The sequence below is a fragment of the Amphibalanus amphitrite genome, unplaced genomic scaffold (assembly GCF_019059575.1).
Source record: "Amphibalanus amphitrite isolate SeventyFive unplaced genomic scaffold, NRLGWU_Aamphi_draft 001611F_arrow, whole genome shotgun sequence".
In the NCBI taxonomy this organism is placed as follows: Eukaryota; Metazoa; Arthropoda; class Thecostraca; order Balanomorpha; family Balanidae; genus Amphibalanus; species Amphibalanus amphitrite.
The window spans coordinates 113,396-128,020 of NW_024883104.1; the positions used below are offsets into that span (position 1 = coordinate 113,396).

The 14,625-nt window shown below is 52.3% G+C and overlaps 2 protein-coding genes across 2 annotated transcripts; one reads left to right on the forward strand and one right to left on the reverse strand.

The window, feature by feature from the left end:
• The first annotated feature begins 220 nt into the window (after nt 1-220).
• On the forward strand, nt 221-1,929 carry LOC122374145 (alkylglycerol monooxygenase-like). The gene has a single exon (XM_043352730.1). The coding sequence runs from the start codon at nt 443-445 to the stop codon at nt 1,766-1,768; it is 1,326 nt and encodes a 441-aa protein (XP_043208665.1). The 5' UTR covers nt 221-442; the 3' UTR covers nt 1,769-1,929.
• A 458-nt stretch (nt 1,930-2,387) lies between these two features.
• LOC122374148 (alkylglycerol monooxygenase-like) lies at nt 2,388-4,073 on the reverse strand. The gene has a single exon (XM_043352734.1). It carries the CDS (start codon nt 3,960-3,962, stop codon nt 2,637-2,639), a length of 1,326 nt encoding a protein of 441 aa, XP_043208669.1. The 5' UTR covers nt 3,963-4,073; the 3' UTR covers nt 2,388-2,636.
• Nucleotides 4,074-14,625: the final 10,552 nt, after the last annotated feature.

The following is a 14,625-nucleotide window of genomic DNA, read 5'->3' on the forward strand; positions in this document are numbered from 1 at the left end:
GTGTACCGTGCGTTTCATGATCAAGTGCACTCATGTCGGAGGTGTGTTCGACTCTTAGTCTTATCAGCACCATGTCTCAAAGGACATGTCCGACTTGTTATCAGCTGGCGGTCAGGAACCTGCTACGCACGCGCAGGGAGTGCAGTCGACCGTCGACGAGCGCGGTGGTGGCAGGGCAAGGACTGGGGACTACAGGCGTCTGAAGGTCGGAGCTGGAGGACTGTATTAAGTCGCCCCTTGGAGGTCAAAGGTCTGCAGTTGGTCGCCTTCTGAAGGTCGAAGGTTTGCAGTCGGTCGCCTTCTGAAGGTCGAAGGAAGGTTTGCAGTCGGTCCCCCTGCCGTCTGTCGCTGAGAAGGCTACACTTTGGCGCCGGTTGTCGTGTTAAAAGGTGTCAGGTGATGTGACATCGAGGTCCACCAGCCCATCGAAGTCTCTTCAGCCATGCAGCTGGACACCGGATACATGGTCGAGCAGGTGCTCGGCATGTTCTACATCAGGAACGTGACGGCGACGTTCGTCCCGCCACTGGAGCGGCCGCCCAGCTATCTATCGCAGGCGCTGCCCTGGTTCCTCATGCTGGTGTTTCTGGAGGCGGTATTTCTGCGTCTGAAGGGGCGCCAGTGGGACCTCAGCGACGCCGCCGTCTCCTCCTCACAAGGTCTAGCTCAAGAGGCCGTGCGCTACACTCTCCGTGGCTGCGAGGGCTGGGCCTACGTCTACATTTGGCAGCACTATCGCTGGTTCGACGTGCCCTGGGACTCGCCCGTCAGCTTCTGGTTCACCATGCTGGCTGTCGACCTGGGCTACTACTGGTTCCACCGGGCCTCGCACGAAGTGAACCTGGTGTGGGCGTCTCACCAGGTGCACCACAGCTCCGAGTACTACAACCTGTCCACCGCGCTGCGACAGTCGGTGGTGCAGCACTACTTCAAGTGGATCGCCTACATCCCGCTGGCCATCATCGGCGTGGCGCCGTCCATGTTCTTCACCCACGTCCAGTTCAATCTGGTGTATCAGTATTGGATCCACACCGAGATGGTCAAGAGCCTGGGACCGCTGGAGCACGTGCTCAACACGCCCTCCCATCACCGCGTCCACCACGGCTCTAACGTCAAGTACCTGGACAAGAACTACGCTGGCGTGCTCATCATCTGGGACCGGCTGTTCGGCACCTTCTGCTGGGAGGAGGAGACGCCCACCTACGGGCTCGTACACAACATCGAGTCGTACAACCTGTGGACCATCCAGCTGGCGCACTTCCGCTGGATCGCGTCCGACGTGCCTCAGCAGGTGGGCTGGCGGAACAAGCTGCGCCGTCTGGTGTGCGGCCCCGGCTGGGTGCCCGGCACCGGCCGTCTGGGCGACCCAAGCACGTTCCCGGAGCCGGACCCGGCGCGGCGCCGGTTCGACACGGGCCGGCCGCTGTGGCTGCAGCTGTACGCCACGCTGCACCTGCTGCTGCTGCTGGCGCCGTCGGTGACGTTCGCGCAGCAGCACCTAGCGCTGCCGCCGCTGGGCGTGCTGCTGTACAGCGGCCAGCTGCTGCTGGCGCTCAGCTGCGTCGGCTGGCTGCTGGACGGCGCCGGCTGGGCGCCGCTGGCCGAGCTGGTGCGCTGCGCGCTGGCGCTGGTCAGCCTGGCCTGGCTGGGCGGCCAGTACCCGGCGGCGGCCGTCACCGCCGGCAGAGCCGTGCTCGCCGGATCCATGCTGCTCTGGCTCGGAGCCGTCTCCCTCGGCGACGGAAAGGACAAGACCAAGGCGCAGTAACGGCGCCTCGTGCTGAACAATGCTAACAACTGATGAAAACCGTGTTTCTGATTGTTACAAATATTAAAAATGAAATGAAACTAAATAAGTTATCATTAGAAGAAAAACTATGCGTTGGGAGGATTTTTGTCCATTACCGAACGAGTATTTTTTTTTTGCATTTTTACGTTCCCATCTGCCCCCTCCCCCCACTAATAGCTTTTTTTACACACACTACACTCGTGAATAAAGATCTTTCCCCACAAAAAAAAATGTGTTTTATTCCCAGTAGGCCCGCCTTTTTTTTCTAGTTAGGATTTTTTCTGGGGGAGGACACACACGACAGGTTACCTATTGGTTGGTGGATGGGAACACCATTGCGCCGCGCTGGGAACAGCAGCCCGATAGCAAGGCGATCTATTTAGAAACTTATTTAAATGGGTGCATGTTCTTGCCTTGTTGGTTTTGGGCTGAATATACTACTAGCCCCGGTTTGAACTGTTTGAACAGCTGCAGTATTTTCCCTAATTAGGGCTTGGAGCTCTAGAGTTCTCGAGATTGGTTGTTTCTGCAGTCTGTTGAGACGTCCGATTTTTGCGTTTTTGGCAGACTCTATGGAGAAACAAAAAATATGGTTTCCTGCCGTGAAAATTTTATCTTCCGTAGTAACTTTTATTTTAGAAGGAAACTTGTACGACATTGATTTTCCCAGCATCGTATTTCTCTCGTCAAGACACGTCGAAGATTTCAGATAAGCGGACAGGCATTTACTTCACAGGAACGCGTCATAAGGCTATATAAACAAATATCCATGTTTGGTCTCTGGCTCGGCGGCAGTCTTGTATTTGTCTCTTCTCTCCCTTGCAATAGCGGGTAGCGAGTCGTTCTGCTACTGCGCCTTGGCCTTGGCCTTTCCGTCGCCGAGTGAGACGGCTCCGAGCCAGAGCAGCATGGATCCGGCGAGCACGGCTCTGCCGGCGGTGACGGCCGCCGCCGGGTACTGGCCGCCCACCCAGGCCAGGCTGACCAGCGCCAGCGCGCAGCGCACCAGCTCGGCCAGCGGCGCCCAGCCGGCGCCGTCCAGCAGCCAGCCGACGCAGCTGAGCGCCAGCAGCAGCTGGCCGCTGTACAGCAGCACGCCCAGCGGCGGCAGCGCCAGGTGCTGCTGCGCGAACGTCACCGACGGCGCCAGCAGCAGCAGCAGGTGCAGCGTGGCGTACAGCTGCAGCCACAGCGGCCGGCCCGTGTCGAACCGGCGCCGCGCCGGGTCCGGCTCTGGGAACGTGCTCGGGTCGCCCAGACGGCCGGTGCCGGGCACCCAGCCGGGGCCGCACACCAGACGGCGCAGCTTGTTCCGCCAGCCCACCTGCTGAGGCACGTCGGACGCGATCCAGCGGAAGTGCGCCAGCTGGATGGTCCACAGGTTGTACGACTCGATGTTGTGCACGAGCCCGTAGGTGGGCGTCTCCTCCTCCCAGCAGAAGGTGCCGAACAGCCGGTCCCAGATGATAAGCACGCCGGCGTAGTTCTTGTCCAGGTACTTGACGTTGGAGCCGTGGTGCACGCGGTGGTGGGAGGGCGTGTTGAGCACGTGCTCCAGCGGTCCCAGGCTCTTGACTACCTCGGTGTGGATCCAGAACTGGTACACCAAGTTGAACTGGGAGTGCGTGAAGAACATGGAAGGTGCAACGCCAAGGAAGGCTAGCGGAAGGTAAACACACCAGCTGAAATATTGCTGCACGACTGACTGCCGCAGCGCCGTCGCCAAGTTGTAGTATTCAGAGCTGTGGTGCACCTGGTGAGATGCCCACACCAGATTCACTTCGTGCGAAGCCCGGTGGAACCAGTAGTAGCCAAGGTCGACAGCGAGCATGGTGAACCAGAAGCTGACGGGCGAGTCCCAGGGCACGTCGAACCAGCGATAGTGCTGCCAAATGTAGACGTAGGCCCAGCCCTCGCAGCCGCGGAGGGTGTAACGGACGACCTCTTGCGCCAAGCCTTGAGACGTAGACACTGAAGCGTCCGCGAGGTCCCACTTGCGCCCCTTCAGACGAATTAGCACCGCCTCAATGGCGATGAAAACGAAGAACCAGGGCAGCGCTTGCTCGATGTAATTCGGCGGCTCCTTCATCGGCGGGACGAACGACGCCGTCACGTTCCTGATGTAGAACATGCCGAGCACCTGCTCGACGTATTTGCCGACGTCCGGCCCCATGGCGAAGATGTGATCCCTGTCCCTGACTCTGGCACCGTCCCACGTTCGCCTGCAATCACACCCACCGCCAGACGACGACTGGCTCCGGCCGCCTCGCTCAACGCCAGGCTCGCCCGCGCGATGACCTTGTGATAAACAGTTGATAGAACAGAGCCCCGCCTCCCACTTCATAAACACTCCACTCATGAGCGAAAAAAGCCGATAAGACAGGACTCTGACCGATAGGAAGTTATTGCCTCACCTGAAGCCTGAAGCTCAGGTCCGATTGCCTCCCAATCGAATTCGGATATATTCGTGTATATTGTTGGTTATATTTGGATTAGCTTGTAAAAACACTGCTGCTTAGGTAGGTGCGGCTAACGCCGTCACGTGTCTCGAACAGCTTTAGCGGCGCAGGCTTAGTGGCGTTGCGTTATATATGAATGGTAATGGAGGTGTGTTACATAACGAGCTAAATGCAAATATGGCGCACGAATATTAGTTTTTTGCTACAAATATGTTTTTGGTTAAAGGATTCACTCATGACCCTCTAGGTCCTATGTTCATTTCGTCGTCGCATTGAAGAAATTGACTCCAAATGCTTTTGGTGTCCATCAAATGTTCAACTGTTGTCTGTTTGGGTCTTGTACGTACAGCGGGTCTATTGCGTGCGTTAGATCTCGGCAAATAGGAATGTAGGTACTGCATGCTTTTTCAGGTTTGCATGTATTTGAATTCCAGATAAATATTGCTGGGTGGGTATTTAGGACTTAGGAGCTCTGCTATATTGAGCATTAGGTCCTTAAAATGCCTATGGGCAGGCTAGCCTGCTCATAAGAATAAGCACGTCTTAAAATTCAGAATGTCTCTAATCTCTATGTGCAGTGTGACCCTCTCCTGAGTTGGCGAGATATCAGTCTGTGATATCACGGGACAGGGCATGGCATATGCAGCATTCCTTATCTCCGATTCATTTAGATAAATCAGGTGCAAAAGATTGCTTTCCAGGCATTCCTTGTACCTATGTGCCAATGGTCAACTATACGCCGAGGACAAATATGTTGGATCATGTCATGTATTACAAAGAATAAAATAATCGAAATAACTATTTATCATACTTTTCTGTGCAGCCTCTTTTCGGATGCCTTGTTATCATCGTTTGGTCACTCATCACTCATGTTCCGCTGAGCCGGCTGATCCCATACCCTGCAACCTTTATGGCAAGGCTGATGGCTTGTTATGAGCGTCTTTCTGCCCCGGTGACAGCGGCCGCCCGGTGCGGGGCACTCATTTCATGGTACTGACGGCACACATGGCAGACGCGCAGCCGCGCCCGCAGGGGGGGGGGGGGGGTATCGGGTATGCTGCAGAGACATCGGGAAGGTTATAGAGCCGAGAGTGATCGTGAACAGCAGTTGTAGATGAATGGCTTACTATTATAAAAATCAATATATTCATAGATAACATTAACCCTAGAACGCCTAGGGGGGGGTATCAACCCCCCCCTGAGGTTTTTTCGAAGTGCACGCTAAACGGCTTGTCGTAGCGGGCTGAAATTTTCAATACCCTCTGGGGCAACCTTTGCGCATCTTTTGCCGAAAAAAAATTGATCGGGTTATGTCAGGTCACGGAGTTATGACGTCATAAGAGGTACAGCCTCCGGCCGACAGTTACCAAACGTGTGCGCCGAATCCCTAGGTTTTCTGCCGGTGATACCCACATTGTTTGATGGATCATGATGAAACTTCCCATGCATGTTGGGGCAAGCATTGGCTATCGTGTGGTGCAAGAAAATTGACCGGGTCAGGTCAGGTCACGGAGCTATGACGTCACAAGAGGAACAGCGTCCGGTAGGTACTATTTTTGAAAAGCGCCCGAACCACTATTTTGCTAATTCTTGTCACCTCAATGGGAATATGCAGCAATATTAGCTTCTATAGGGAGCAAATGGACCTCCCAAATCCAAAAATACAATCAGATTTCAAAAATTTAAATTTTGATTTTTCGAATTTCTGCCGCCGACTGTGAGCTTGCCGACTTCCGGCGCTCCCAACGCGCCATTTTTAGAGCTAGGGAAACGAAATACATACCAAACGATAGAGAATTGATCAAGGAACACGATAGTGAAGGTTTCAAGTCGATATCTCCCACCGTTTTGCCGCAATCGCCGCGGAAAGTCGAAAAAGTTTGATTTTTTCGGAAAATTTGACCTTTGACCGGTCATAAGTAGGTCAAATGTTGACCTAGGACCAAAAAATATACCACCAATCGCGAGATCTCGTTGAGAGCAATCCGTTGGTTTTTTCCGCTAAGCTCTACGACCTTCCGTTTCGAAACGCCAGGGGGGTCGTAACAACCCCCCCCCCCCTGGTCGTTCGTGTTATGAGAAATGGCCTGGTCGTGCGAGGGTTAACATCTTTTACGTTCTTTATGGTGCAATGTCTGTATCGGGTCTGTACCATATTACCATGTGACATCGGAAGATTGTGGAAATGTTTGATTTACCTGTGCCACGCAGCGTAAATGTTTATTTACGTTTATCTATCCGTTTATGCATACTCTTGGTGGGGGCATAGAAGTTATTTTCCCCTTTCTCGTGAAGAATGGTACGCGATAGAGCGTCTACCACGTTCATCTGCACTTATAAAGTTATATAACGCTGGAAGACCCGTGAATGAGACCACAAACATTCAGCCCTGGCATTTGCCGCAGAGCCAATTGTGTTAGGTCACAGAAGCGGCCTTTTAAATGTATGTGATTTTTGGCATTTGATATTTATATCTGTATAACATTTTGATAAGTTCAGTTGGTAAACATCATCCAACGGAAGTTCCGAAGGACGGGAAGAGGAGTGGTGATCTCGTTTGTACAAATTATGACTTCTTTTCTTTTCCGACTCACTTATACTGGGCTCACTTTTGAATTAACGTGCAGCAAATGCTTTGCTTTGCTTTATCCAATTAGGCCACTGGCTCGAGAGTAACGATTGGCAGTGCTGACTAGCGTCAATTATTGCAGTAGGTACACTGAGTCTGGTGATCTAATTAAAGCTCTGACTTTTCAAGCATGTACTTAACGATTTTGTTTAGGAGTTTCTTTGCGGAGGATAAATTCTTTCTAATAAGCATGACCTAATTGTTCGCCCAACAATAAAAAAATGTCTGCCAAGACGTGAAAAGTTCAGTCTTCAAATAAATATAATGTCAGCCGCCCACATTAGTAAGCGAACAATATCCTTAAATACCAACATTTTTATTTCGTCGGTCGTGGTCGTGGGAGACGTGGTGTTGAGCGAGAAAGAGGGGCAGCGGGTCGGCGCGGGAGCAGCAGGGCAGAGGGGCAGCTCGGGAGCGGCAGCGCAGAGGGGCAGCTCGGGAGCAGCAGGGCAGAGGGGCGGCTCGGGAGCGGCAGGGCAGAGGGGCGGCGCGCGGGGGCGGAGGCAGAGGATCGCTCCTCAGTGGACAGAGTGGCCGTCTCTCGGCCGGCGGCGCCACACTGCCGAGCTGATTTGTGGACGATCATACACGTTATTGCGGTCCGGCCGGCTGGTTAATACCGGCCCGTTCGTCTCAGCCGCGCCGTAATGTGAGCCGACGCAGCGCTGGTCGCGGCGCCGCACACAGCCGCCGGGCGCGGATACGACCGGGGCGCTTCCCGAGCGGGATTCACTCTGTAGCAGCGGGTCTGTTGACATAATAGGCCCGGATGTTCTGCCATGTAGAGCCTGTTGACATAATGGGACCTGCGCCGCGTCCCAACTGGCCTCCAGGCTCCTTCATCATGCATGACACATTAGCCACGTCTGTCGAGCGGCAAAATGCTTCTGACTTTTGTGCAGATAGGGTACTTGACGGTCATTGCCGTCGTCGCCGTCATATGGTGGCTTGCCACGGCACATTTCTCGTGCACTTTGCCACCATGTCTGATTGCTTCCGCGCTGAAGCATACTGCATATGGCACTTCGGGTTCGATTGCCCAATTTCGCCGGCTGGAGCTAACTCTGCTCTACCTGTGGTGAGCGAATGACTGGATTATATTGGGTCATCTCGTTAGAGCCGGCAGTCAGCGAGGGTCTGGCACATGCTGAATGTTGGTGTTTTCTTTTGTTGGAAGAAAGCAGAGTGTTAGTTAAGTGTGGCGTAAATAAGAAGTTTGCTGCCAAAATATTGGGCCTACGTAAACTCAGGTTTGGTAATACCTACCTTACCTATACCTTCAAGTAATGCTGACAAGGCAAACTGGAACGACGATAAACATTCTGGGTAACTACCTTAAGAATACCGGGGGAATTACGGTCGGAATATGACACGAGACAGGCTCTGGCCGGCAATCGTAGCCCGTAAATACTTTTATAATGTTTATTTTTCTGCCTATACCTATCGTGCTTCAATAAAACGCTTTCATCATTTTAACAAAGGGTGCTTAGGTACTGCTTGTGTCTTAAGTCTCGGTAAATAAAGATGAGCCACGCTACATAAAACAGAACTTATTACAGAGTACCGGGTAGGTATAGTCGGTTAGCTACAAGGCTAGTCGCCAGAAACAGTAAACGCAAGCAAACCTGTTCTAGGCAAAGAGTTTCATCAAAATTGTTATTATGCCTATCTACGAGAAGGTAGCGGATGGCAGCGGGATCCGTGTTATATTTCCGGGAGCTACCCGTCATGATTTCCTGCATCATCACTGCTGCTGTGCGCTGCTAATCCCTGCCAGTACCAAGGCTGAGCAACATTATCTATCGCTGCAATAATGCACGGCCGTCTATGTGGACGGGACGGCTGTCGACCCTGGGATTAGTTCTCGGCTCTCGCTTATCTTTACTGCGGGGACCATCATATCAGGCGACCTGGCCGGCCAGGCCACTTGTGCCCGTCGAACGAGGGCCGGTCCCAGCGCCGGGCCGGGTTGGCGGCGACCAAATGTCGACGGTGGAGGCCATATCGGCGCCGCTTTAGGGTCATCTCAGGTTGAGACAATCTCAGCTGCCACGACTGCTCGACGACCGACCGGCGTCGATCCGTGCGTCGGTCTGGTCAGAGGGGAGAGTCGCTCAGCTCGCAACTCGGCCGCTTCTGACGTCATGATGAGAGAGGCAATTTAGTGCAGCGGTACCGCGAGTCAGGCATGAGTTTCTCGCATTGAAGTTCATCATCTCGAGGTTTGCGATGGGGGGTAACTCTGTGATAAGCTCTGTTCATTGTATTTCCGCGGTAGTACGAAATGAAGGCCGGGAATGTTCCCCGGGCTCATTCATTTCTGGATTCTAAGGATGTGACCCCTTGATCCTCCTTTATCACACTGGACGACCTCGGCAGGCGGACTCGTCTAATTGCCTTTGGAGGGTGGCTGCCCTCACTGCCCGCCCATCATACCAAGGAGCTTTGCGCCCCTGACTCGCCTGGCCGCGCGCCGTCCTACCTCTGGAGAGTCTCCAGCCGAGGGCACTCCTAGAGTGCAACGCCGCAGACAAAACCGGCCTCAGCGGCCCTCTTCACCCGTGCGTGTAGCGTGCGGCTGCATTTTAATTGCTGCATTCCTCCAGGATTTCTTTTCCTGAATGTCCTGAAGCATGCAATAAAAAACACGGTGCGCAATAATACAACTCCAAATCTGGCCGACTTCCTCTGTGGGCGTAATTTGGTTGCAACATTGTCAAGGAGACATGCTTGAGCTGGAATTTCAGACATAATTATGCGCCAACCAGAGAATGCCTAATTGCGGTGCCAGTGTTTTGTCGTTGGGATGCCGTTAGCCCGATGTGTTAATAATTTGCAAAGTTTGAGTAAAATTTCACATATACGCGTAGGAATGCAATCCATCCATGTGCGCTTTCAACAGCCGAACAGCCTACTGGGTGCTCCTTCCAACAACCACAGCCGTCCGCAGTCGCACCCGTCTTAGCCCCTGGACAGGCGCGGCGATGGCCTGTCACTCGGCTCACCGCCGTCCGTGGGCGCGGCCCGGTCCAGAAGAGGAGTGGGAGTCTGCTCCGAGCTGTGGCAGCGGGTCACCGGGTCATTGATCGACAGCATCCGGCCAGCAAGACGGAGCGCCGTGAGACGCCCGACGCTCGGCTGACCAGAGGGGTAACGAGGAGCGCCGGTCTCCGCCCACCGGAGGCACAGACGGATGCGGTCAGTGTGGACCTAATGATATCGGCCGTCGGGGCGTGAGCAGGGAGCTGGGATGGGTCGGAAGGGGGATGGGGGATCGCTCAGCCACTCCCGGCTCTCGGTCCGACTGTCTAGTGTCTGCACATCGGCGAAGTTTTACGGAAACGAGAGGCGACGATGACATGGGGTTGTCCCATGAACAAAGGTGGCCTAAGTTTATCGAAGATCTGGCGGAGTGTCTATGTGTCCCGCGTCGCGCCGGTCTGCCTCAATAGTCAACCCGCGCCTGGGGATTCCCGAACCTGAATCATTTGATTTCGGTAGCACGGCGTCTGCCGGTTACCGGTCGTGGGTCATCTCGGTCAAATTGGATGATCTGACGAGTTTTATTGCACGGTCTCGGTCAGAGCAGACGGGATCAGCGGGCGGCGCCCACTCCCATCCAACTCGACTGACTAATATAATGGAAACCCTACTCTGTTCAGTCGGTCGTTCGATCGCACGGAGGGCGGAAAACCCATACGGATATCATGCAAATGACTCCTGATTGAATTGCGCTTCGTTGAAATGGGCTTTGTCGCGGTTGGATGGCAGCAGTGATATTACACATATTGATGAGTTCATATAAATGAATAAAATGAGTCACATAAGGAATCCTTCACTCCCAGGTCAATCACGCCTGAAGACATGTTCATTTTAAAAAATGTACATGGAACTTACGCTACGTGATACGCATTGGTATGATCGTGCACATCGTGCTTGTTTATTCACTATTTCTTCTTAGCGGTTTTACTCAAAAGATAAAAAATGAATCAATATGTAATTGTATCAAAATGTATCGGAGTGTTAATACCACAGATTCACCGCACATAAATGCTCATTGAGCTGTGTTTTGTCGATTAGCCTTCTTGTGTTGGCTGTCCAATGCAATGGCTTCTGAACGCGACTTAGGTGTACCTTCCCGAATAATGGCATGCACAGTGCATTTGCTTGCAGCATATATGGGTTATTCCCTTTAGTCAGTTCCCAGAGACCTGCCACATAACACCTTGCAGTGATTACGGTTACCAATAATCTTGTTATCCTAATCTGTATTACCGTGCGTTTGATAAAAGCTTGGGATCCGAGAAATGACACATGATCTCGAATTAAGGATCCCTTCACGCAATGGTGGAAATAGCACGACATTCAGCACATTCCGCGTACCTGACTTATGTGATTACCAGTTCTATGCTATGCGTATTCACCTGGATCCCTTCACGCAATGGTGGAAATAGCACGACATTCAGCACATTCCGCGTACCTGACTTATGTGATTACCAGTTCTATGCTATGCGTATTCACCTGGCACATTTTCTTCAATTAATCGACAGTATCTGTCTATATACGCCCGACACTGCACATCTACAGTAGGTATGCGTATTTGGACGTGGATCGTCTTATACGCTGTTTTTTTTTCGTACGATGAGCGCAAAATGAACTTAGTACGTAGTCTAAGCCCCAATTAACAAACAATTAGGTATTCTTACGACATTACGATCTTCTGATAACGTCCCGCTTGACGTGAACACAAATCTGTCGCTTGTAGGTAGTCCTCCGGGCTCCGACACCCTCTGAACATCATAAAAATCGATCTGTAACAAGGTATAGAAAAAGTACACCACAATGTCAACAGTGCACTACTCACATCCTTCTTGTGTTGGCTGTCCAATGCAATGGCTTCTGAAGGCGACTTAGGTGTACCTTCCCGAATAATGGCATGCACAGTGCATTTGCTTGCAGCATATATGGGTTATTCCCTTTAGTCAGTTCCCAGAGACCTGCCACATAACACCTTGCAGTGATTACGGTTACCAATAATCTTGTTATCCTATGTATGCGTTTGATAAAAGCTTGGGATCCGAGATACGACACATGATCTCGAATTAAGGATCCCTTCACGCAATGGTGGAAATAGCACGACATTCAGCACATTCCGCGTACCTGACCTCTTGCCTGATGGAACTCTTGAGTCTCAGTATCCTACAATTCGTCACGTTTTTCCAGCTCTGGCAGACATTCGACGTCATAATCCTGACAGGTCTGTCAGCCACCTTTCAGCCACGGTCGCCGTGCGTCTGTTCTTCCGTTACTGGTTACCGGGTGCACTAACCGACGGTGTGGTGCCGATTTCCAATAATGCACGGGACGCCTCCCCGGTTCGTGGTGGCCAGACCGGAGTCCCATGGATCTAGCTATGGGGGCGCGGGGCGTCTGCTCCGCCCGACACGCTGGCCCTGTATGGCGGGTTGGGTCGTGACTGACGGGCAAAGCCGGGATAGCTACAGCAATGGTGGTCATTACATCCATGCGCCAAGGACGGAGATCCCACAATATTTACGAACGGTCCACCGTCCAGTGACCACCATGTCGGGAGACACATACGGTTTGCGGTATGTTGGGAGATACGGTCAATACCGAGTCCCGTATTGTCAAGACTCTCGTCTTGATTTTTGTCTTGAAAACCCCCATGATGGCTAACTATGTAGAGCTGCTGACTGTTGCGGAACATGTTGTATGCATTCGTGTTGCTAAGCACATTCTGGCAGAGTTCCAAGCCAGCCTTTTCTGAAAGGCTGTCTCTTCCGCCTCACCGCCTTTGATAGATACTTTTCCATCACGTGCAGACCTTCCTTCAGTTTGCCTGATGTAAACATGCAGCTCGGTCTTTGAGACTAACCGACGAATCTCCCACTGATCCATCCGGTCTAGCGAGCTCTTAGCTCAATATTTCATACACTTATTGGAATGCCGATCCAGAAGCACAGAGTGCCATCCACCGTTCCACATTGAAAGTGTTCGGCTCCTTCGCCCTGTTAATGGCTGAATAAAAAGGAAAATTTAACCCGCGCACGGGGGTCTGCGCCAACTTACAACCGACGGGGGGGATGACCGTCCCCCCCCCCCTGAGATCTCGAGAACGAAGCAAGATAGCGACAAGCAGTAAACGGCATGGGGAACGGACGGACAAAGTCTACATTTTTTACAATTTTCAGGTCAAAGATGTCAGATGACGTCACAGGGGTAAAAAAGTCAAAATGGCGGCGCTAGATATGGAGAGTTTTTCTCGAATAACGTTCGAATTAGTCAAGCTAGAAACAAACAAAGGGCATCATCGTGATCCTCTCGTCAATGCGCATCGAACCATGTATATGTTGACCTCGAAAGGTCAAGGTCAAAGGTTGACCTCAGGTCACGTGACCTCGAGGTCATCATGTACAGGGTGTAACGAAATTATCCGGACATCTATTTTTTCGCCATATCTGCTCGCACAGTTTCTTCTTTAATGTGAGAAGCTGGAAAATCAGATGAATGCATACCTCTGGTATCTGCTCTCAACTCAGCAGTGACCTGACCTTGCGAAATGACTCCTGCTCTGAGTAAGAGTCGAGTCGCCGACGGGTTCATTTGATAGTTTTCGTTTAAGGCAGTGGAGAGAAGGGAGTACAGTCTCTCGTTTCGTAGTAAGGCTACGTGTTGGTGGCATGGTGGCATGAGTCAGAAGCTGGTCTGTCAGCAGCTGGACATCAGCAGCAGCCAGTAGCCCAGTAGCACATCTGCCTGAGGCGTAATAAGATGGGACTTGGTGGCAGAGTCAGCCCGGCCTCGATCGCAAAAGGTGCCCTTTGCCAAGTGGTGAGGAGAGTTGTCAAGATAGCGACAAGGAAAGGGCACCAATTAATCCGCAAACTGACTCGAATTCTTACCAAGGCAGATAATAAGAGGTCCCATATCATGATTCACCGTTACCCGCCCTTTAGCTTGGTTTTACTGCCCTTCAAACTGATGGAATCGACGGGAAAACAACCAGTTCACCACCTTTGGCCTCAGGTCAAGGCGTGTCCACTGGTCGAAGGAAGACATGAATGAGATGGCCTGGTCGGATGGGAATCTGTTCGAGCTGCGATATCCGTTGAGCCGTCAAATCGGCCATGTGTGGGCTGCCAGCAGCTCGAACGTGCCGGCCGTCGCCGGCGTCAAACATCCGGGCAAAATCCAGACCTGGAGCATGTTCAGCTGCTGTGTAATATTCAAGCTGCTCATGACGACACAGAAAACCACTATCAGTGACGAGTATTACCGGCGCAACATCCTGGCTAGCGATTGGTTGGAGCCACTCAACCAGACGGCACAAGAGGGCTCGGTTTCTGAACGTGTACCGATGCCTGATTCAAGCCGCGCAGTCTTCATGCGGGGCGGCGCACCACCTTCAAGTCCCTAGCAGAATGAGAAGTGATGCCGAGAGGACCTATTTTTCTTCTGGGCTAAAGGGCTATGGCTTTGGAAATAGTTCCCATGCAATTCCATCGATATCTTATGGACTATATTGTCCAGCAGGAATGAATGAGGGGACACCTGCCACCAGCGCCGCCCAACTGTGGGCACAGGTTAGTAAGGCGCTACTCTATATGAAACCCACTGTGCTGGAAAACCCAGTGGCGGGAATGCTCCAAAAATTTGTACCTGCGCTTTTATGAAAGGTGGCTATATAATAATTCAAAAGGGAAAATATCAGATTGGCTTGCTTCTTA

Excerpts from the sequence above, each read along its gene's own strand:
- LOC122374148 (XM_043352734.1), bottom strand. The coding sequence starts at position 3,962 with ATGGGGCCGGACGTCGGCAAATACGTCGAGCAGGTGCTCGGCATGTTC.
- LOC122374145 (XM_043352730.1), top strand. The coding sequence starts at position 443 with ATGCAGCTGGACACCGGATACATGGTCGAGCAGGTGCTCGGCATGTTC.